At 41.7% G+C, this 24039-nt stretch overlaps 1 protein-coding gene across 11 annotated transcripts in view; it reads left to right on the top strand.

The window, feature by feature from the left end:
* The first annotated feature begins 1723 nt into the window (after positions 1-1723).
* tcf3a (transcription factor 3a) overlaps positions 1724-24039 on the top strand; it is a 31892-nt gene continuing 9576 nt past the window's right edge. For 6 of the 11 annotated variants that reach the window (XM_012874644.3, XM_021322626.2, XM_012874642.3 and 3 more), the window contains exons 1-13: positions 1725-2240; positions 6747-6843; positions 7159-7231; positions 13934-14007; positions 15429-15501; positions 16132-16172; positions 16814-16937; positions 17363-17415; positions 20319-20418; positions 20737-20873; positions 20973-21123; positions 22615-22673; positions 22830-22908. In XM_012874644.3, the coding sequence (XP_012730098.2) occupies positions 6790-6843; positions 7159-7231; positions 13934-14007; positions 15429-15501; positions 16132-16172; positions 16814-16937; positions 17363-17415; positions 20319-20418; positions 20737-20873; positions 20973-21123; positions 22615-22673; positions 22830-22908 (1018 nt within the window). In that variant the 5' untranslated portion in view covers positions 1725-2240; positions 6747-6789. Of the gene's footprint in view, positions 2241-6746; positions 6844-7158; positions 7232-13933; positions 14008-15428; positions 15502-16131; positions 16173-16813; positions 16938-17362; positions 17416-20318; positions 20419-20736; positions 20874-20972; positions 21124-22614; positions 22674-22829; positions 22909-24039 lie in introns of all 11 variants that reach the window. The other 5 variants (XM_036138063.1, XM_012874649.3, XM_012874646.3 and 2 more) reach the window with 5 other exon arrangements.

Below are 24039 nucleotides of genomic sequence, written 5' to 3'. Positions count from 1 at the left end.
GAGGGTGCACGCTTTTTGGGGTTAGGAAAATGGAGTTCCACTCTATATATAGACTTCATCTCTATCTTGCGCTCCGCCGTCGAACCTTGACGTTGCTTCGCCCCAGCCTTGTTGTCCTACTTTCAAAAAGGCAACAAAGCAAGGGATCTTTGATGTTCCGTGGAGCACAGAGATATGATCTCCTCCATGCGAACGTGTGCGCCACCTTTCCCCAGGTGTGCTGTTGGAAGTGTCACGCTGAATCCGTGCCATGAAACTCGTTTTGTCATAATGGGGTTGATGTGCTCGCGCCGACAGAACGCTCCTCACCCTGTTGCTCCACACCCAAGCTGTGCAGTACTCTTGCATCTTTTTTTTGTTCAAGTTGCTCTATGAATCTAAGGGTAGCATTTCACAAAAATTAAGAATGTAAACGATTTAACACAATATATTTGCAGGGCAAATACAGAAAATATATAATTCAGAGGATTAAAAACGAAGGGGGGGATCAGTATGATTGAAGTTTCATCAAAGCCTGATGACGTTGAATGAGATTATAACCAGACCTACACCGTTAATCACATACAGGTGTGGGTGCATTTTTGCAGGGCATATGTGTGCGCGTGCGTGTTTACCGACCACAAAGTGGATGGCTGGCTTTTCTCGTAAAGGGCAGCACAGATGTCACTTAGAACCCCCCCCCCCCCCCCCCCCCCCATTAAAAAAAAAAAAAAAACTGTTGAGGTTTTCTTCAGAACATGTGTTGACATCCTGCAGCCTTTTTTTTTCTCTTCACAAAGGCAAAAATAGATTTCTTGATACACAACAACACCAGCATGGCCGTTTGTGTATAGGTTATGAAGGCTGCGGTGCAATTTTCCACCTTGGCAGGATCTCTTTGGATCCCTTGCAAAAGTTATTGTGGGGCGTTCAGAAAACATGTGAGAACATACAAGACATGGCATGAGATCAGGTACCACAAACACATGCAGTATTGTATAACTGCATTGATTTCCTTTGATTTAATTGTTTCATCTGTCATAAGGCTGCAACAAAAGTCTTGCTTCCACCGGATTTTATTTATGGCTATGAGAGTAAAAGGGGCTGAAATATAAACGTCTCCAAAATGTTAATATTTCACCCGGATAAAAAACCATGTATACTTTTCCTTCGACTTCAAACCAATCCATGTGAGCCGACATTTCACAGGTTATGTTGAAGACTTGCAGGCAGAATAGAAACAGCACTGCATTTTGTTTAGTGAAAATGGCAAAGGTATCCAAAGGTATTTTATTTGGGGCTACCAGAGTATGAGGCACTGTGTACAAATGCAAGCCATTCCTCGCTGGTCTGACACATCAAAACAATGATATTCCAAGTGTGGGGTTGCAAGGTGACAAAATGCGAAAAAAGTTCAAAGGTGTGAATACTTTTGCAAGTCAGTGCATGGCAATTCACATCGAGAATTAGGAACTTTGAAACTAATTTAATTTAACCAGGTGAATGATAAAGAAAACTTTCTGTGGATGTTTTTTTGTGTGTCTTTGCAGCTCAGGCAGTGCAAAAAAACGCTAGAAATCCCTTTTGGCAAATAGATACTGCCCCTGAAGGTGACGCTGGAATATATTTGGACGTCCTGTGCGTCAATCAAAATATCGCGGCATCTAATTGGTCCTTCCCCCGATATTATCGTTCCATCCTGCGGTCGCGTAGTCTGTTGTCCTCATCCGCGAGTTGACGTAGTTCCCCTAAATTCGTGGCTAGACCATTTTGTGCCTCGCTCGCGGCTTTGGAGCCTTGACATTTTACGGTGCGTACGTGAAACGCTACGTATAAACGTAAACTGTCAAAAACGGCCTGATTTAGATGTGTTTTCCTCGCCTCCTTCTTCATTTGAAATCCGACACCCTTGATGTTTCAGCGCCGCGGTCCTCCTGTAGGCTGTGCGGATTGATATTCCATTGGAACCCGACAATGTGGAGGCTGTGAAAAATGTCTACTTGGGAAAAGAAATGATTGCAGTTTCGGCTAAGTGGAAGGAAACTGAGTAACGCAAGCGTTATGGTCCGCGTTGCAGACCCGAGCTCGGCTTCGTAGCGAAGACAAGCAACAGAGGAGCGGTTTATATCGTCTTTCCTGCGCTTCTTTCGAGCCCACAGTCCGGGGGGACCACGGGAGACGGCTTCTATCCCTAACTTTGTTTCTCCTCTCGTCCGATACGTATCACTCCCCGCGGCTGGATGCCACACTGCTGACTCCAGGTAAGACGTGGACGCACTCGCAACAAGCTCATTTATGCGAAGCGGGGGTTGTTTTGCTCCGTTGTTGTCGGCGTAGTAACTTCAGTGTTCAGGGCAGCGCTTTAAGTTGGTGGAGTGCCACACCGCCGGGGGGGAACAGAAGCGGGGTGCTGGGATCTTCCTCCCTGCTTTCGGGCTCCCCCGAGTGATTATTACACAGCATTCTCACCCCAGGATGTGATGGAAAACACTCATTTGTTCACTTCATGTGCTACCAGGTTGTTGTTATTTTTTAAGCGTATTACCAGAGTGAGTTAGCCCAACCCTCCACCCACCCACCCCCGCCTCCCACCCCATCCGGGGGTCTCGGCACTTCTCTGCGGGTTCGATGCTCGGAAGGCTAGCCGCTGGCCTCTTTTATTACACCCGTGTTGTGTTTGCGGCCAGTAATATTCTCCCTTGCGCTCAAATCCAGTTAGTGTACCCGATGCTCAAATTCCCCGTGAAATGAGCGTGAAGCGCGACAACTGGGACACAATATAACTCGGGTTATTTCCCCCCCTCCGACCCCGGAGCCTTCAGCCGTTATAACCGTCGCCCGCAGCTTTTAACGGTTTTTTATTTTTTTTTAAACTTTTAACACTTGGAAACTAACTACAGAAAAGCACATGTTTAACAATAATAACAAGTTTCGTCGTTTCGTCATTTTAAAACGAACTTTCGTGGACTGAGTCTTTGTTGTTCGTCTCGACGTGAGGGGGCAGGCAACAGGTCCGACCTCCCCTCCCCGGTTCCTTTTAAAAAACGTCCCCGACCCAGAGAGGCGAAGAAGACCCAGGAAGGGCTCCTCCGAAGCCGGGGCTTCTGGAGCTATTTCAGCCAGGCAACTTTCCTCCAAATGCGGCTGGACCGAAGCTGGGGGGAGGGAGGGAGGGAGGGAGGGGGGCGCTAACGCAACTTCCATCGCTTAGGAGGGGCTAATCCCCCATTTTGACCTCGGCTCGCTGAGAGATGGTGGAAATTGCTAGATTATGTGATGTCAGCCGACTGTTGTTTGGCTGCTTTAGGCGCGTGCAGCCTCTTTTCAGCCTGGGTTTCATGCCAGTGTTCATTTTGAACATGTCGATGCATATAAAGTAAATCGACTGTCATAATATTTAAGTGACATACTTTAAAAAGGAGGGATATATATATATATATATATATATATATATATATATATATATAATCTGCTTATTAACAATCACAGCGTTGCTTCTTGGTTATCTGCCTCTCTTTAATTTGTTACATACCTTTGGTTCATAACTCCTATGACATGACAAGAGACACGAGTATACACATAAGAACAAGCAATACGGACTGCAAATTTTATCACAATGTTATTATTTCTTTCCTGATGATCAACTTGTCTATAAGATAGAGTGTTAGCCCCACTAAAACATACTCCTTATAAAATAAAACTCATCTATTATCAATAGGCTACTCATAGCGACAGTTTAAATTCAGTATTGCAGCTGTTTGTCTAACCAATACACAATTACTGCGTTAAATATATTTCTTGATCCCCAAAAGCGGCACCTATTGATGTTCTCATCCAACCAGGAGTTAAAAAAAAAAAAAAAGAAGAAGAAAAAAAACCTAACCAACCCAAATCCAAAAGTAACATGTAATAACATGTAATAACAGTGTTATTGGGTGACAGCGGCATCCCTTAGAGTTTAGTTATGATTGTATCATCATATTTCCAATTAGATTTTTAATTGCCTGAACTCTGGTTGATTGTGATTGATTGGTGCGTGTCAGATGTGCGCACACGCAGCACGTAGTCTGCATATTAGAAACGTTTAGAAATACACCTAGTTTTGCACATGAAAAGAAATAGATGCTTTTCTTCCTCCCGTATCATTCCAAAACTGCTTTTTGTACTTAATGTAAACATTAGGTTACATTAACATTGCGCTGATCTGATCAGATCCCAACATGTTTCCCCTTTAGTCAGTAGCTTTTACTGCAAAGATGCATTTAAAAATCAACTTTATTATGAAAAACTGTGACGTACTTTGCCCTTCAAAGCTAGAACTGTCAAAGGATTCCTGGAAACTGATGAAAAGTGTGGCTATGCGTTGATTTAGAGTTGGCAATTTAATCGAGTTTAAATGAATAAGCAAATAAGAAATACAACTGCAGATGTTTTAGATGACATTTTTTATCCCCGATTTACTATTAAAAAATGCTTAGATCCTCTTGGATCAAGGGCTTATTAACTGAACCAGTGGTTCTCATACTGGGGTCGGTTTAGATGTCAAACAAGCACTTCAAAGCCTTGAACTCTGATATTTATTTCTTTTTCTGGGAGGAGAGGAGCTTAATAACCAAGTACACGAATCACAGATCGTTTGATGTGATTTTAAAGACCCAGCATTTGGTGGGGGATAATCCTCTCCCCATTTTAAAAGTCATAATTTTTGTGAAATAAAATGGAAAGGGAGCCAAGAAAACCATAAAATGGACCTTTCTAATACACAGCTGACAAGGACGCAAACTTCAGGACCGTGCAGCTTCATGATTTCCAGAACATACAGCTGATGAAATCTAACCAGCGAAGGATTTGTTCTTAGCTGTTCAGGATATTATTAAAAAAATCCAAAGTTGTGTCGTACAGTAATGTGTGGGAAAGCTATATTTGCTATTCTCTTGTGATTTGACTTAAAAAAGCAAAACGTCCGTGGGCAGGCGACGATCGACTCCGAGCTCTTTCACATCACCACCGTGTTTTCAACTTTGATTTGTCTCCTGCGACACCGCTGCCTGGTTTCATTTATGTTTAATAATCGGTAATCAGCCAGCGTAAAATCAGTCCAGCATTCAGAAGCGAGTGCAGCAGGACTGCCGGCGTTGTTTTGTTGCCTTTTGCCAGCTCTTTAACTATAGATGTTTTTTTTTTTCTTCTCTGCTCACAGGGAACATTTGTGCTGATGCTGGCCGGCCGTAAATCGGCCGTTTGAGAGCCCAGCTTGTTGCGTTAAGGCTCTGTGAATATCGGTGCAAAGAGAGGCTTAGCACAGTTGGGTTTCGCTGTGGAGGAAGCACCCTAAGTCCAGGGGCTGACTAAAACCAAATGCCGTGTGGCCTGTGGCTGAACCAAGGTTTGATGTGGGCTACTTTTAGAACTGGTTTTTCTTTTTTTTTTTTTTCTTGGTCAGAACTCTAACTAAATGGTTAGATGTGAAGGTATGCCACTTTAAAGATGCTTCAGTTTATGGTAAGGGGTGCAGCTGCTGGTTGTTTGATCAATCTAGTATTGTTTGTCATGAAATGAGCAGATAAGCTGGATGATGGTTGTTGGTACAGATTCAGAAATAAGAAAACAAAACCTTTTACTGCTCTTTGAACGTTTGCTATGTTAGGGCTATGGTTTATCATTCAATACACACAGAGTAAGCTTAAAGTACCAGTCAAGCTTTTAACTGATGGTCAGTAAATTCATGCACATTTTTTTTTATATCTTGCCTCAATTAACTTTGCGCAGACGTCAGATCAGTGGGCTCATGCATTGTGCAGACATAGCTTTAGTAATTGAAGCTAAATGTTACTCTAATTGTAACGGTTCTGTTGAATGAAAGGGTCTGCAGGGCAATAGGATCTTTATCTTCTAATTTAGTACATTCATTATTCAATTCTGTTTATTTATATTACACTGATTAACAACACGGCTCGCCTTCAGGAACAAAAAAGCCAATTCAGTCAAATCACAGACAGATTCCAATTGATCCCAGTTATAAAACAATGCAGTCAAGTTGTTAATTGTTGTTATATTAATATTATTATTATTATTAGTTAAAAAGTTTTCCGTCTAAGAAAACCACGCAGATGGCATCTATTAGTTAATTGATGTTATCATCTTCCAAAGTGTGCAGTTTCTTTATTGACGGTTTATTTTTTGCATCTTTTTTTACGGCTTCCTCTTTTGTTGTAGTAGTTGTGATTTTTTTTTGTGTGTCTTCCTCAGTACGGTGTTTGTGTGAGGGTCAGTGAGCATTGCAAAAGTCGCACATAAAAATAGCTGGATGTGCGTCAGCACCATTAATTGGCCTTTACTGACAGTGTAGTTATTTGAGGCTAGGCTCACACGTTTGTTTTTAGCTGAGTTCGAAAGACGCTGCTTTAAATGAACTCAGTGATTTTTGGCAATCCACCCTCAGCGTTTCCAGCCGTGCAGCACAGGGGGGGTTCGCTGCTTTATAGGAAAGAATAATGACGGATAATTGGATTTTATTTGCATGGCTGTTAATTGTATTGTTTTTCTTTGTTGTCCTAATGAAGCATGATTTAATATTCCGTTTGACGACCAAACAACATTTGGTGTTGGATTTTTAAAGAGTTATCAGCATAGCTGATGTTTCGAGGCTGGAGTAGAACATTAATATGCTCTGGAGGAAACGGTGATCCTAACCAAAACCTTTAACGTGATCATAATTGTGTTACTGAAGCAAAATGATGCCCTGTTGTCCGTGCTTGTCCTTGTAGCCTGTTGCTGAGACCGAAAAGGCCCAGTGGACAGCACCAGAGGATGGCCGCAGTGGAAAACGACAAGGAGCTGAGCGACCTGCTGGATTTTAGCGCGGTAAGGCCTTAAGTCTCAATCTTACCTTGATAGTTCATTTTAATTTAATAATAAGCCCTGAGCTGGTGATAAGTGTGAATGAGTGGGATTTATTATCAATTAGGAATTAGAGGATTTAGTAAAGCTGAATTATTTGCTGTTTTGTTTATCAAACTCACGCTTAAACGCTTGGGTTGCCTCATGTTTGCCGCTGTCTGTCGTTAGTGAAAGCGCGTTTGGATTGCCCTCTGATCCACGTTTGCATAAACATCCAGAGAACATTCAAATGCCTCACTGCCTCGCAGTGGTTTTACAAATTTGTCGCCCTCTTTTCAGATGTTTGAACCTCCAGTTTCGAATGGAAAGAACGGGCCGACCACGCTCGCCAGCAGTCAGTTTGGAGGTCCTGGTAAGAGACGATGCACAAAAGAATCTGTCTGTCTGTCTGTCTGTCTGTCTGTCTGTCTGTCTGTCTGTCTGTCTGTCTGTCTGTCTGTCTGTCTGTCTGTCTGTCTGTCTGTCTGTCTGTCTGTCTGTCTGTCTGTCTGTCTGTCTTTCCCTCACCTGCGGCCGGTAGCCCCGTAATGCTTCTGTGACTTTCTATAAATACGTCCATTAGAGCCCGTCTCCAGTCTCACTACCTCATTCTTGTTCTCTAGCTTTCTTTCCAGTTGTAACAGAGTTCCTGTTTCCCTCGTTTATTTTTGTTCTCATAAATTGAGATTTATATAACATTATATATAACGTTAAATAGGTTCACCACATTCATTGAACTCCCTGATACTCGCTGGTCTCACCTTCTCAGCTGTTGCCATTCAATCACAAATAGATAGAGAGTTTTTGCCCCCCTGGAACTCACTTATACCCAGAGCTCTTATCGCTCCATCACATGTATAAATCCAGCCTTTATAATAAGTGTCACAGCACGGATGCCTACAATCAGACGGCTAAAGTCTGATGCTGCCTTGTGCAGACCCCATCCGCTGTTGCCCTACTCTGCCCGACCAACTGGTTGCAGACAAAGAAAAAAAAATCCTCTGCTGGCTTTGTATCGTTGGAGGTGCATTAAATGGTTCAGCTAGCAACAGAGAGAAACACGGCATTCACGGGGAGGATCAAAGACGGCGTGCGCGGTTGCTGGGTGGGGTTATTGGGGGCTCTATTTCGCCTATTCACAAGGAAGCCACTTTGCTTGTTCTTCTGTAAGGATGGGGCACGCGCCTACAAAGGAGGCATGTAGATGTTATCAATCTAACGGCTTCTCGTAAGGCACCTCTGGGCCACAGGAACCTTATCAGAGTTCTTAGAACTATTTGAACAAGTCGCTCCTCATGTCTGCGCCTCATTGTTATTCCTAGAAATTCTTTTCAAGTTTTTTTGTTTGTTTTGGTTTCCACCTTTAGAGTAGGGCCTTTTAAGTGAATGCACCCAGAGTAACAAATTATAATAGCTATAACCCCCCCCAGGAATGGATTCCCCAAGTTCAAAAGTAGATTTAACGATGTGTCGGACTCCAAATTTTACTGCTTGGGCTCATTTTTATTATTAAAGCAAAACTGCATTGTTTCACAGGCTGTGTATCAGTGGTTTATTCACAAGATGTAAAGCGAGTATTACTACTTAGCAGGTTTACTGGAACAGGGTAACGGGTGAGACTCAGTGGAGCTTTGCTGTTTAATAGCACCTAAATGCATCACAGACTTGTTATCAGTGCATCAACCCTCCAGACCACTCAGGTCCTCTGACTCCAGCCTGCTCTGCAGAACCAGAACCAGAACTAAACACGGAGAAGCAGTATTTAGTTCCTATGCTCCACTTATCTGGAATAAACTATAAAAGTACTGATAGCCTGAGTCCTTTAAATCAAGGTTAAAACCCCATTTGTTTAGGATTGCCTTTGACTGTTCTAGTTGAACTGTTTTACTGAAACATCATTAGTTTAGGTTGTTAGTCCAACTGTTTTTAAAATCATTAACATTTGATTTTAGTTTTATTTTTCCTACGTTTTATTCTGTTTTTATATTCCTGTTTTTTAATGTAAAGCACTTTGCGTAGTCCTTGTACTGAAACGTGCTGCACAAATAAATTCGCCTTGCCTAATATCAAGACTAAAAACTGTTATTCCTTATGAGTAATTATGTAGTGAGGCGAGTTTCTTTTATAAAGCACTTCTCAGTAACCAGACGATTCAAAGTGCTGAACAAGAACAGAAAAACATTACAGAGGGAAATGTTCCATAGGAAAAGAAAAACATTACAGCAACAAATGAATAAGCTAAATAAACATACATAAAGCATAAAACCACAGTACCCAACTGTTTCTATTCATAATAACAAATAGGCTAAGTATATCCTTGGGTGTTTCTAATCTACAGTAATTTTGTCCAACGATTCTGAAGCTACAACTAGAACAACTTCTTTTGTTTCACTGGAACAACTTTAATTTACCCTTTTATGTAGCCTGAATGATGCACCACGGCTCCTAATCCATCTGTTGCTGCTCACTGCCTGTCAGCTGGCTGAAAGAACCCCATTACACGTCTCCCTTGCTTATAAGAACCACACAGTACGTTTGGCTGAATGGGAATTTCATGGAATATTTTCGGTCATGGTGTGAAACCTGGAGGGCTGCTCTCCCCCCCCCCCCCCCCCCCCCCCCCCACCACCACCACCACACACACACACACCGCTGTAGTTAGTGTGACTCCATCTGTAGTTTAGAAGCTATAGGCAGCTTGTCTGACTGTAGGGTGGCCACTTAGATGCCTGACTGATTAATCAGCAATAATAATAGGCAACTTGTTTTACTCCAAGTGTGCATTTACAAGGAGCAGGACAGCCAAAAAAAAAAAAAATCCTACCGATGTCCCCTTCTTTTTTTCTTTGTTTGCTTATTCACAGGGTGAAATAATTTCATTGGAAAACCTTTGTCTGTAACCAGAGTGAGAAAGTCATAGTCATAGTTCATGACTAGACCCTTTAAGTAGTAATAATGATTTGTAACATGCCGACAATCTTGTTCTTTTTTTTTTTCCCCCGTGTTTTTTTTTTTTTTTTTTTGAATTAGTTACTAACATATCCCGTTGAAGAGTTTTCTTTTTCTTCATCTTGTTTAAATGTGAAGTATGTAAACGTTTACCGCGTGTCTCCGGTTCAGAGCTTTCCGTCAGGCTGTCAGATCTGTTCAATCCAGCTCTTCTTTCTTCTTTTTCCGCCCTTTCCTGTTTCTAGTCCGCGAGAAACCGAGACTTGTACCGTGTATTTTTAGGGCGGTTGGGGTAAAAACATTACGAAGGGGAGGCCACTATAAATTTGCATGAATAGGTTCCTTGTTTCTAATAGTGTGAAACCGAATCTCAAAAGCTCAGGTGTGAAAGTTGCATGAAGGTCTGAATACCTGCCATGTATCGTTGGTAAAATACTGAGAGTCCTGACTAGTGGTGGAGGACGCGCTAATAGAAGCCTAGCTGCGTGTGTGAAGAGGTCAGTGTGGCACATTGTTTGGGGCTCAGGAAGTCTCCTGTGACTAACAGGTTTAAAAAGCCAGCCCTGTGTCATTGTACATTGTTCAGTATTTCATTAACAGTGTTGACTTTCCTCAAGATTGTATCTGAGATCATGCTTTGTGTCTGGATGAGTCACTTCTCCACGGGAAGGAAGACGTTGTGTAGCCAAACGGCACGCTGGGCTGTAGCTGGCCCCGGGGCAGTGTTCCTGTAAGAACCGAGACCTGTCTGCATGTTTGGTCAATATATCTGCCTGCGTTTCGCTCGTGAAGCTGGTGACTCAGGCTGTCTGTCTGTCTGTTTCCGATAGCTCTGTCTGCGCTGCGTAATTATAGCCCGGCTAACCTTAAAGGGGTGTTGCATGCTGGGAGGCAAAGTGGGGATCTCGGGAGAATGTGTCTGTTAGTCATTCTCTCTTTTTCTACTTCTAGACACCGTAGTCGGTCTGAGTTCATGACTGCTGATAGTTGTTTTATGATTTTTGTCATGTCCTAAAGGCATTGTGAAAACTTGGTATGTTTGAAATCAATTTTGTTGTCGTGCATCATCAGCAGTCAGCAGTAAAATCTACTGGAGCTACTCTAGGAGTCAGTATGTGTTCCTAGAACTGAATGAATGAAGAACTTTAAAAGTGGGAAACATTGGGCTGTAAGGGTATTTATCATCACACATGGGTGGTACCATGCACAGATATGTTGGTTTTATTCTGATATATTCTGAGTTATAAAAAGTAAAACCTAAAAAAGAATTTGAGCTTAAAACAGAAAAAGACACATTCCTGCTACTGCAGGAACAGCCTAATTTTTTCACTACATGCATAGTTAGAATATTATGTTATCTATATTAATATATTTGTGTCTTTTTTTTGCATTTTAGACTCTCATACACAGACAAAACTATAATGAACACTCTATACATTTAGAAGCAGTTTGCATGTGCAGACTATTATGAATCTTAACTTTTCTGCTCTTTATAGAGCAGCATGATTATTAAATGATGATATTAGCTGGTTAATTAGTCGGGCTATCTGCTCTGGTGCCTCTCATAGCTTGCCAGCTGTAGTTTTGATGCCACTCCATTATTTTTCATGCTTTTTTTGGGACTGGAAACATTTCCAAACTGATTCTTGCTCTGTTTTGTGAGCAAGTGAAAAGCGTAGTGTATTTTTTTTTTTTAGGCCAGCTGACAGGCAGTTGGCAGCAGCATGAAACCTGATTTGTTCAAATTAAAGTTTCCATCTCTGAATGGATTCCTGCAAGACTCTCTATCTCTGCTGCCATTCCCGCTGTGGGGCTGTATTATTTTCTCAGCAGCAAAAATAAGGTTTTCATCATCAGCTAATGTTCCTGAAGAAATGTCTTATTGTCTTAGTGTGGGTTAGGGCTGGGCGATAAATCGATTTAATCGATTAATTTGAATTTACAATTCTTTAAGATTTCATTTTTGGAAAATCTGGATTTTATTTTGCCAATACACTCATTGGTTTTCCATGAAGAGAACAGCATGTGATGCTGAATATATGTTTAGGCAAATATATTGTCAAAATATTGTTAAGTGGAAACTTTTTTTTACCATAATACGAGGTACTTTGTTTACTTATTTACTTTTTTTTTTTTTACTTAGTTTGAAGTTCACAAGTGCAGTGAAGCCTGTTCTTAGCTCAGTGTGTAATACCACTAGCAGCAAATGTTTTGTTATATTTTCTTTGTTTATAATGGCACGGCTACCATCTTGTTTTACAAGCATGTTTCACAGCTTGTTTTTAGTTGCACTTTGAATTCAGGTCAACTCCCTGATGAAATGCTTGACATAAAAAGCAAGGTTTTAAAATAATTTTTTAAATTTCTTTTTATGAAACAAAAAGGAGGAAAAAAATCGATTTAATCGGATTTGGTATGATAAAATCAGAGATTTATTTTTTAATCCATATCGCCCAGCCCTAGTGTGGGTTGAAGACGCTGCTATTTTATGTCCACTATTCTGATCTGCAAATACATAATCGACATTGACATCGGTATTGGTATTTTTTTATATATATACTGGTTTATTCAGTAGAACTGGGCCAATATTAATAACAGATTTCCATCTTGTTACCATCTGTATGTGTTTCGCAGGTGGGGGGTAGTTGGCCATGTGGTATTTGTTTGGGCATGTCACAGTGATTGGGATGCAGCACAGGATTGTGGGATGTTTGACTGAAGCAGGGAAGCCATGTATCATGCTACTTTTTTTTTTGGAAATAATTCAAAACCTTGATGCTCATGCATTTAACGACGTGGGGGATTAAAAGCTTGAAGGACAGAAAGCAGGACCAGCTCGGGTTTAACGAGTCTATTGATGCTGCAGCGTGTCGTTTGTCTCAGCTCTGGTTGTGAGGCAATTTATCAGGTGCTTTCAACTTTTTTTCCATTCAGTCAGTCACTCACACAGTTTAATAGTCCTAAATCTAAAATCTTATTTCTATTCTGTTGATTAAAGGTAGGTGCTGATGACAACACGAGAAATGCTCAATGTGTTAAGTGTTCCTTTGCTTGACAGACTGAGCGGTATTTAGACGTAGAGATTGCCTCCTTCATCTCCTATTCTGCTGGTGTCGTGTAGATCACACTCGTCACTGCAATCTAGCTGCTTTTGGCACTACGGAGCCATTATTCTATTCTACCGCTGATCCTGTCAGGATTCAACCAACCCCCCCACACCCACCCTTAGCTTTTTAATTAGACAACAAAACACAAATATGAATATTCATAGGGCTCATCCTCATTAATATGCACAATTATGCAAATCGGAGTGCAATTAAGCTTCTGATTTCCCCCAGAGATGCTGTGTTGCAGTATGAGAGGAGGTTTGAGAGCAGAGAGAGGGGATGGGCAGACATTTCTGCTTCACAGATCTTTAGCGTCCCTTTCTGAAAGCCGCTCCGACCGGCGAGGACACATGCTGGCCGTGTGAGTTTGAGGCGGCGAGCCTGCGTTAAGGCGCAGGTGAGGGCCTGAGTGAGAATAAATGGCTTAGGGATGACTGTTGCCATGGAAAGCTGCAGAGGAGAAGAGGACTGAGGAGGATTGTGGGAGCCTGGAACTGGGTGTTAATTTTTCAAACTTCCTGCAGCTCATATCCAGACTATGTGACAGCACTGTCACCGTCGCTGTGCCGTCTCGCTGCGAGCTTTCAAGTGAAGCTCTTCAGTGGAGGCTACTTTAAAGGGGCCTAGTCACGTATTATGATCACAAAAAAAACAACACAAAATATCTTCAAATAAAACGATATATGCCAAGCGTTCGTCCTGGTGGTGTTTACTTATGTACTTGTTGTTTATTTTGAGCCTGAAAAGAACTTTGCACTGTGGAAAAATACTTATTTTGCTAACAAAGGGAGCCAAAACAAGATGTAAAGCACAGAAATAAAACATAATAAGCCAAGAGTGCGACGATTTAATGATAAAACCAGAGTGAAATTCATAGCCATGGTACGTGGTTAGGCCCCTTTTTAAGGAGCATGGGATACCTTTTATTAAAGCAAGTCAGCACCCTTTCAAGGGACACATTTGTTGCAAAACAAAGACATAAATCCGTGGTTAATATGTTTTTACTCTTTGTCCTCCAGGTATAGATGAGAGGAGAGGGTCCAGTCCATGGGGACCAGGGGAACAGACCAGTCCATCTCTCAACCAGGGAAGGGTACGATTTATTTGAGCCTCACACAGCGAACTCTGCCATAGACTACAGATGTTGTATTATTGCTTATAGTTTGGATGATTTACCGCTTTGTATCTCTTTCACACACAGACTGCAACACGAGAAAGTGCTCTAGATTTAACCTGTTATACATTACCACTGTGGCCACTGATAAATACTGGGTTGGTACCTGGTTTCCTGGGCCTATACCAGTATAATTGATGCGCTTCAGATGTACCGATTGAAAAGATAAGAACCTGTTAGGATATTAGCAAAGTCCATATAGACTTTAAGTTCAATTCAAGTTTATTTGTAAAGCACCAATTCATGAAACATGTCATCTCAAGGCACTTTTCAAAGTCAAATTCAATCAGATTATACAGATTAGGTCAAAATGTTTCCTCTCTAAGGAAACCCAGTAGATTGTATCATGCTTGACAAGTAGCATTCACTCCTCCTGAAAGAGCGTAGAGCCACAGCAGACAGTCGTCTGCATTGTCCATGACTTTGCAGCAATCCCTCATACTGAGCATGCATGAAGCGACAGTGGAGAGGAAAACTCCCCATTAACGGGAAGGAAAACCCTCCAGCAGAACCAGCTCAGTATGAACGGTCATCTGCCTCGACCAACCGGGGGTGAAGTGCAGCAATTATACATTTATGCTCAAAATTAAACTGTATCATTAGAGGATAAGATAATAAAAGATTACTTAAATCAAGTGTCAGTGTTTGCATTTTCATACCCATGAGATAAAATTCAAAAGATGTTATCTGGTTATTTTAATGCCTGTGTGGAAAACCGGGTTGAATCTAGATAATGAGTTAATGAGCTTACCATCCAGTGACTGCAGAGGGACACAAGAGCAATTGTTTAAAGCCAGCCTTGCAATTCTTTGTCCGTTCAGCCTCACCTATATTCTCTAAAAAAATACAGACCGATCAGTCAGCCAGAGATGTGGATCTTATATGTCTGATTGGGTTCAATCCTGAAATATGTTCTTTACATTAATGCAACAAAATTAAGAACTTTCTTAATTTCCAGTCTATAGATGTATCAACTAAGAGCGTTTACTTTGATCTTAGTTTAATAGAAGTCAGATAAACATTAGGGAGGTTTGCTTTAATCCTGAAATGGGGATGCTTTATTTTTTTTCTTCAGTTTCTTTAAACAGTTTTTTTTTTACCTCTCTTATGTGGTCATAGTAAAAAAATATGTCAGTATCAATGATTCAGACCTCAGTGAGAAACTGACTGCCATGTTGGCCAAGAAAAGCCTGACCCATGCAGTAATTAATACTATTCTCATATAAAAATAAAATGTAAAGTGATATAATATGCGTGCTAGGGATGCATTTTATATAAAAAGGGGTTTGAAGCTATTTTAACCCTGGAGTTCTAATTGTTATTTCATTTATGCCCTTTAGGTTTATGAAGAGGGCCTTTACAGTGAGAGAGAAAGCCTGGCCTCTACCCCGGTATTTGGACCAGGGATTGCTGGTAAGAAGGTTTATATTAAAGCGACCTCTTGAAAAAAACAACACATCACCGCTTTTTTTATTTATTTTTTGCAAACAAAAGCAAATCGGGGGCGTTTTTGTCTGTGTCGGACTAAGGGACGGAGGAATGCGTTAGCCGGAGCGCAGACTTTTACATCAATGGCCGGCGTGAGCGAACAGAACAACGAGCGGTTTGTTTTAGAGCGCAGCCATTCACAAGTCCAACACTCGCGCAGCGGTTCAGGGCAGCGCATATTTCAGGATGAAGGGAGTAGGGTAAACGGGGAGGATGCGGAGGAGGGGTTTGTTTGTGTGCTGCAGTTTGTGTGTGTTCGCCGTGGGAGGGGTGGGGGGTGTAAAGGGCACCCATGCACAAACAGGGCTCTCCCTGGGGGATAACAGTGGACCATAGCTCTTCTGCTTTGAACTGTCACTGGAGGGGCAAAGGTTGAGCACAATTACGCCTGACGCATTTTATAATGAGTCTATTTGTTCAATTTTAGCATTAATAAATAGCGTTTGCATACATCCATGTAACAAACAGGATGAAAAAAAGAGAAGTGTGATTTAGTAGATGTATAGAAGCTGCATTTTGACGTATTTCACTTATTTGTCTTCCTTTTCTTCACAGGGAAGGCTGAACGAGGCTCATACTCATCATTTGGGACGCAGGTAAATCATTTTGGAAGGCCAGTAACCTTCTTTTTTAGGAATCGTGTCCCTTCATCGATTAAATCATTGAAAACGAACCGTAATTGACTCCCAGTCATAGCGAAGCGGAAATAAATGTTTGTCCCATCACAGAAATAGTAAGGTATGAACACGCAGCCAAAAAACTACAGGAGAACATATATTACTAGCCTCCTTGTTTAGAAAATAGGAAGTGGTCTGCTCCGTGAGAGGGTGTGTCTCCTGAGAACTATTTTGATGAATTTCAGATCTGTTTGTGAAGAACTTATTAACTTGGGACTTTCCAGCTACGGTTAAATAGAGTGGGGTGGAAATATCCCTTATTGTCCCTCTTTGGGGGGAATTCAGGTGTAGCAGCAGCAATGTCTTTCAATCATGTGAGCGTACCATCGATGCAAATAAAAATGGTGGAGTGGGTCCACTTTAGCTCTGCACACCATCAGTGCAGTGGGGTTGTTTTATTCTAAGGAGCTTTTGCATTACTGCTGCCTCACCGACATGCCTAATTTGCTCCGGCATGAACCCTTATGTACTCTACCAATTAAATCCATGAAAACATCTGAATGTTCGCTACGTGGACGTGTTCTTACTGCTGTTTCCCGCCCTCTGTAAACCGTCTGTAGGCTGGTTTCATGCCAAGTGAGATACCCCTGCCCAGTCCTGATAGCCTCTCCCCTCCCACCGCCAAGTCCACTTCCCAGTTTTATTCATCCTATGAGAGGAGGAGACCCTCACAGGACCTCGCTGGTAAGATTACTTATTTTTTTTTTTTTTCTGCTCTCACGGTGCTAAACAATCATCAGACATCGTTTATCTCCACGGATTTTGTTTTACAAACAATGTCTCCATTCTGATTTATATTTACGTTTTGTGGCGGCCACCACTTCTCTTGTAAGCGTTTTTTTTTAGCGGTTTTTGGCTTCTTATTCCTTCTTAGGAAGAAAAAGTAACATTTCTTCTCAGTACATGAAACTGCTGAACTTTTTTTTTTTCTGATTACTTTTCTGATCGGGTCGTTATGAGGCTGCTCAGAGGCTGGTAGGTTTGAAAGGAAGGAAAGACGTCTAAGTGAAAACCATAACTACATATTGTGTAGTTTGTCTGTAGATCTTTTATTTTTTTTTTTGTTTGTAAGCAGACTGGCAAGGTTTCCCTTTTTGTCTTTTTCCCAGCAGAACCGCAGGCAAAAAAGATCCGTAAGGTGCCTCCTGGCCTTCCCTCTTCAGTAAGTAAAACCTCCTGATCCCCCCACCATCCCTATGCTACGTCTCAGCCTTTAACCTTCATTCCAAGGGACCCAAAGTTTTCTCTATTTTTTTTTTTTTTAAATGCCCATTTCACATTCAGTTCAGCGTCTGAAGGCATCCTCGGGTGCTGGGCGAAATCGTAGGAGCAGTGCAGGTCTTCCAGGCTGTACAGCTGTGCATCTGCAGCAGCAAAGTCAAAAGGCAACAATGGGACAAACCACCTATTTAGCCAGTCGCTCATTTGCAGGATTTATTTATAGGACGTTGTATTTGTGGGCTCTTGGCTGTGTGGCCACATTTCTTCCTCTTTGCCAAGTATACTCATCAAATCACTGAGGAGAATTCAAACTGGAGGGGGTTGATGGTTCCTGCTCCCCCTCTTTTATTTCCCCCTCCCTCCCTGTTTCTCTCTATGGAGACCCTATTTCCTCATGTTTTCCTTTTCTGCTCCCCACCCCACCTCACACAGCCTCGCTCTCTCTCCTCTTGCACAGCCATAAACAACAGCCCTCCCCTTTCTCTCTCCCCCCGCTCCATCCCCCATTCCTCCATCCCAGCTGCCAGCGGAGTTGGCCGCCGTCCAGGATTCGGCAGATGGTTCAGTAATTAGGAGTGCATCTCTCTGTTCCCTCGTCTCCTTTTCCTTCTCTTGTCCTCTTTTCTTTTTTTTCTCTGTTTAATCAAATTACAGAAGAAAACTTTAGTCCACTGATCACAATTTTACAGACATACTTGGCTTCTTGATTTGACAGAGTCTCAGTTGAGAAAGAGGTAGTTACAGAACAGCGGCTCTCTTCCCCCCCCCCCCTCCTTTTCAATATGCAGATTACATTTAATTGGTCAAAACTATGTTAAGAGTGAGTTATAGATCTGCTTAACATGTTAAAATATGAACAAATGTAGCTGTTTGCTTAAAAGGGGCCCTGCTCCTGTACATTTAATACCCTCTGCAATCAAGTCTAAAGAAATGTTTATTTAGATAAGTTTTAAACCAGACAGTAAAGTGTGTATTAGCCAGAGAAGGAACCAGAGAATATTTGCTTCTTTAATATTTTGAATAAAGCGAGACACTAGCTTCAAAAGAAGATGGATTTCTGTCACACAGAGAACTAAACATGTTTTGGAGGCAAACTATTTTATACAAACTCCTTTGAAAAATAGTGAAAACTAACTAGGTTCAATTGAAATCAGAAGTTTATTAAATCATTGTCTTATTGTCTGTTGATTAATCAGATTGAAGTTTTCCTGCTTTGGCCCTGTTAGGATTACCAAAATGATTTATACTTACCTAAATAACGAGACTGAGAATATTATTTTATTACTTTTTTAAAGGCAGAACTCTGATCCATTTGCCTTTTAACAACTGGACAAAGCCCAGATAATGATATATTGGCTTTGTAGGCTTCTGATAGGTTCATTCCCAACATTTGGGTGAAAGCTAGGAGCACCCGTGGCTGTATTTTAATCTAAAGGCCTTGAAAACATGGCTTCCTTCTGTGGCATCAAGGATAAATCTAAAGAAATCAGGAAGAGAGCATTGATCTATTAAAACAATCACAGTCAAGTCTAAACGCCACAGGAATGTCCACCATCATAGCGCTATGTCCCAGAGCTGAGTGGGTTTTGCTCTGACGTTCATGAACCAACCCCAGAAGAACATCTAAAGACCTTGTGAAGATGTTGGCTGAAGCTGGTTAGAGTGTCACTACCCACAGTGAAACACATCCTGCGCCGACTAGTGCTGAAAGGCCATTTTATAACAGAGAAGCCATTACTCCAAAAGCAACATAGAAAAAACTGATTGCAGTTTAAAATACAGCTATGTCCCGTGGTCTGATGAATTTAAAACCTGAAGCGTTTGCCCACAATGGCCATTGGTTCAGGTGGAGGAAAAAGAGGGAAGCTTGCAACCCTGAGAACACCATCACAGCTATGGAGTACATGGGTGGCATCATGGTGTTATGTGGGTGTGCTGCTGCTCGAGGGACTGGTGCACTTTACAAAATAAATGCCGTCATGACAAAAAGAACATTCTGTGGAAATATTGAAGCAAAATCTCAGGACATCAGACGGAGAGTAGAAGCTTGGCCAGTATCAGGTCTTCCAAATAGACATTAACCCAAAGCAGAACGTCATATTAGTTACAAACTGGCTTACTTCCAAGTCAGTGTCGGTGAATTGGCCGTCTCAAGCTCTTGACCTTAGTCCGATAGAATGTATAGGCGGAGCTGAAAATGTGTGCGCGAGCAAGGCTACTTTCAGTTCAGTTTATTTATATAGCAGCAATTCATAGTACTTATACTTTTGTAACCCCCAGTCAGTCGAGGCAGATGACCGTTCACACTGAGCCTGGTTCTGATGGAGGTTTTTCCTTCCTGCTAATGGGTGGTTTTTCTTTCCACTGTCGCTTCATGCTTGCTCAGTATGAGGGATTGCTGCAAAGCCATGGACAATGCAGATGACTCTCCCTGTGGCTCTACGGTTCTCCAGGAGTGAATGCTGCTTGTCGGGACTTTGATGCAATCAACTGGTTTCCTTATATAGGACATTTTTGACCAATCTGTATAATATGACTGATTCTGACTTTGTAAAGTGCCTCGAGATGACATGTTTCATGAATTGGCGCTATATAAATAAAATTGAATTGAATTGAATTATCATCTCAAGGCCTTTTGCAAAGTTCTATCAGATCGCTAAGGTTTAAAGGAAAGCCAGCAGCTTGGATGGAGTCGTTGATTTGCAGCATTCACTCTTCCTGGATGAGCATGTATTGACAGTGGACGGTCGCCTGCATTGATTCGAGTTTTGACGTTCTTGTCAGACCGTCATGATTCCTTCTGAGTTTCGCATTTTTTTCTTTTTTTTTTCTTTCTGTCTGCAGGTTTATCCAACAGCCTCGGGTGAGGATTTTACTAGGGACGCCGCTTGCTTCCCAGCCTCCAAAGCAGGAAATGTCTACTCATCATCGTCCTACGTGCAAGGTCAGTTGAAACAATATTTTCCTCTGGAGTCTCTCCTTGTTCTTTGTGTTTAGATGAACAGTTTAGTCTGGCAAACACAACAATTTCCTGGAATTTTCCTTTTGAAGCGAGTGCAGCTGGGAAGGTCGGTTCTTTGACTGGGTTGTGTCCAGCTGAACTCTGGGTGGTGTAGTTGTGGGCTACTTAAGCCCCTCTGGGGTTCAATAGTGACTCACGGTTGAATAAAGTCATCACGCTAATGTGACATGCCTCAGATGTGGCCTTCAGTGTCTCCTCCTGTGTGTGGTTATCCATTTGCCTTATTTTGTCCCCTGACAGAAGGCCTCCAGCCGCCCTCTGATCCTTGGGGCTCTGCTGTGTCGATTATTCAGCCTGGTTATTCTGCGGTGTTGGGGAACTCCCCCCATCTGGGCCAGCACTCTCCATTCACCGGCATCAACCCTCAAGACAGAATGGTGAGTTCTGCATGTTCTCTTGAGATTTGTTCAAATCTACTTTTGATACTCGGAACTTTTTGTATTATTTTAAATTGTGTGGGATCTGCTCTTTTTAAGAAACGCCACCCCCTTCCCCTCTCCCCCCAAAACTACCCCCTGCACGGCAGTGAGGTGAACGGCGCTCATCCCACCAGCTTCCACGCAGGCTCCAGCAGCTTTGGCGTCCCCAGCCACACCCCCCCTATCGCTGGCACTGAAACTATTATGGGTAAAACATTTGTGAATTGCCAAAATCATTTTGTTTTTGAATAATTTTATATTGGTCCAGTGTCTTGGATTAAGTATTATACACCTTAGACCTTTTTACATTTTATAATATTTCAACCTCAAACTTCCATGTACTTTGTTATGTTTTTATGGAATCAACCAACACAAAGTAGTACGAGACGAGTAAAGACAAGACGTCTGGTGTGCATTTATATGAAGCGCTGCTAGGACTCTACTGGAGAACCTCCTTTCATTACTGTCACAGCTGAGAATGTGGCAGCCTGCTTTTAGCCAGTTCAGCAGAAATCTCTCAGCAACAAGTGGGGGTGGGGCAGCACTGCCTTATCCCTACACTCCAGTCTTTCCGGCTTTTCTCTGGCCTCTCCTCAAAAGGACAGAAAAATGTTGTGCTTTTAAACTCCTGGCATAGAGAAATACTGGTAACTGACCCATGTGTACCACACCGTTCTCATGGTGAAACGTGGTGAAGGCAGAATCATGCTGTGATATGGGGGGGGGGGGGTCCTCTAACAGGGACAGGGGAGCTTAGGGGCTGCAAAGACTGGGGACTTGGACAGAGATGCACCTTCAAGCCGCAACTACCCTAAAACTACCGCCTGAGCCACAAGGAAATAGTTTAAATCAAAGCATGTTCATGCCTTACGATGGCCTAGTCAAAGTCCAGACCCAAATCCAATTATAAACCTGTGGCAGGGCTGGAAGATTTATTTTCACAGATGGTCTCCCTCCTATCTAAGGGAGCGTTGGGCCGTTATGTAGAGAAGACTGGAGAAAAATGTCTGGACGTTCATAACCGAGAAGCCTATCCCAAAGGTTGTTGTACAAAGTATTTTTTTTTTTTAATTTATTTCAGTTTCTTTGAGCAAAAATACAAGTAAGATTTACATTGAAATGTTAAGACATTTTAGTAGTGCTCAAAAGGAGTAGGTAGAAGTTCAGAGAACTTATAAGAACCTACCCCCAATTACAATATTCATGTCATGTAACATATGCAGTCTTTTAATAAATGGCATTACAAATCAAAGCACACTTACATGAATACGGTGTCTTATTTTAAAGCAATTGTACAGAAGAAGATATCTAGCAGTACTTATTGAAAATGTTACAAATTATGACATTTAAATGTTTGGGTTACATGCATATTTTTTAAAGATGACATATTTATACCTGCTTTTAAATTGTCTTAGCGTGGTACTCCTTTTTATTTCTATATCTAAGCCATTCCACAACACAACTCCTTTAATAAATAACTATTTAATAAATAAGTATAAAAAAAAAACAGAACAGAAAGACGTATTCCTTTTCTTCCACTTCCCAATCATGCTCTGCTTTCACACTAGCACATGAAATTCCCAGAGAAAACACTGAGGTCTGTGGTTGTAATAGAACAAAATGTGAAAAGTTCCAGAGGTGTGAATACTTTTAAACTGGAACTGCCCATTAAAAGCTCCTGTTTTTTTTTCTTATCAAGCAAATCGGGGTGCTGTACCAGGAAGCTCGGGTGATGAGATCGGGAAGGCCTTGGCATCTGTAAGTAGTTGTAGACTTTCACATTTATCAGCAACGATCCTATTATTAACACGGTGTGTACCGGTTATGTTTTTTTTTTTTTTCTCTGAGGCAATAGAAACGGAAGTAAAAGCAAAGATATTTATTTTGATTGAAAATGAGAACTTCTGTGTTCAGATTTATCCTTCAGACCCCAACAGTAACGCTTTCCCTCCATCACCGTCTACTCCCTCTGGTTCACCACAGGCTGTATCAGGTGAGTGAGAAACGCGCCTTCCTCCCACTCTGCGGTCTTCTGTCTGCTGGGTATAAAACGGACTGAGAACACCATGAGCCCTAATATTCCTTGTGTGAACGAATTACAGCATATGAGAGATTAAAGCAATCCCAAATGGATCTAATACCACCACCAAATGGAAAATTAGGCTAGAAGCACATAAATAAAGTCTAGATTTAGAAGACTGGTGACGAAAAGCTTTTCTTTAACCGGAGCAATGTTACCTGTGCCGATGAGCTCAGTCACACACTTTTTTTGTTCTGCTAATGGTGAAACACAGAATAAAGATGAGCTTGGTGCACATTAATAAAAACAAAGAATGAGGCTAAAAGCAATTAATAAAAATAAAGACGTATTGAAAGATTCCTTAATGTTACAAATCTCAGTTTTTAAATCAATCAAACCATGATGTTTAAGGCACTACAGGAGTATCTTTCTTTTGATTCCTTGTTTATTTAAAACGACCCCGTTCTCGGCCATAACTTTCACTTTTATAAAGATTTCGTACACACACACACGTACGTACACTCAGCAGCCTGATATAGCTTACGAGAGAGGAAGGGAAAATACAGTGAAAATAAAAACAAGGTGGGGTCACTTCCCTTTTTGTCTCTGCAATCAATCCAAGCATTAACTCCTGACAGACTTTGTGTCTAAAGTCGCGTCTCAAGAGTGGAGGGACGACAGCCTGGTGAGATGATGTGGAGATCATTAAGAAAAAAAGGGTTGTTCCATTTTCTAAAGATTAAAATCCAATCACTGGGTGATAATAGTAATAATCGACACCCTGTTTGAAATAGTTGTAGTTTCCTTGCACAGCTGTTAAAAAGTGTTTGGAGGCCGTTTTTTGGCATCTCGGGGAGTTTGCTGCAGTTCCTGCGTAGATTCAGACACTTTCTGCACGTAATCCTGCAATAAGAGCTTTATGTTTTTTTTCACACCATCTGTACTAAGACCTTTTGTTCCTCCGGTGGCTGCAATCCCCGCTTGGATTGTTTTCAATCTGCACATTTACAAATTTTTGGAAACGGTTTCACCAGATCTGCCTTTTTCGCAAACGCGTTCCTTCGGCGGCGCATTGTTGTTTCAGACAGCCGCCGCCGCAGTCAG

The sequence above is a fragment of the Fundulus heteroclitus genome, chromosome 6, assembly GCF_011125445.2.
Source record: "Fundulus heteroclitus isolate FHET01 chromosome 6, MU-UCD_Fhet_4.1, whole genome shotgun sequence".
NCBI lineage: Eukaryota > Metazoa > Chordata > Actinopteri > Cyprinodontiformes > Fundulidae > Fundulus > Fundulus heteroclitus.
Note: the sequence above shows the minus strand (reverse complement) of the source record. Positions and strands in the feature narration are given on the sequence as shown.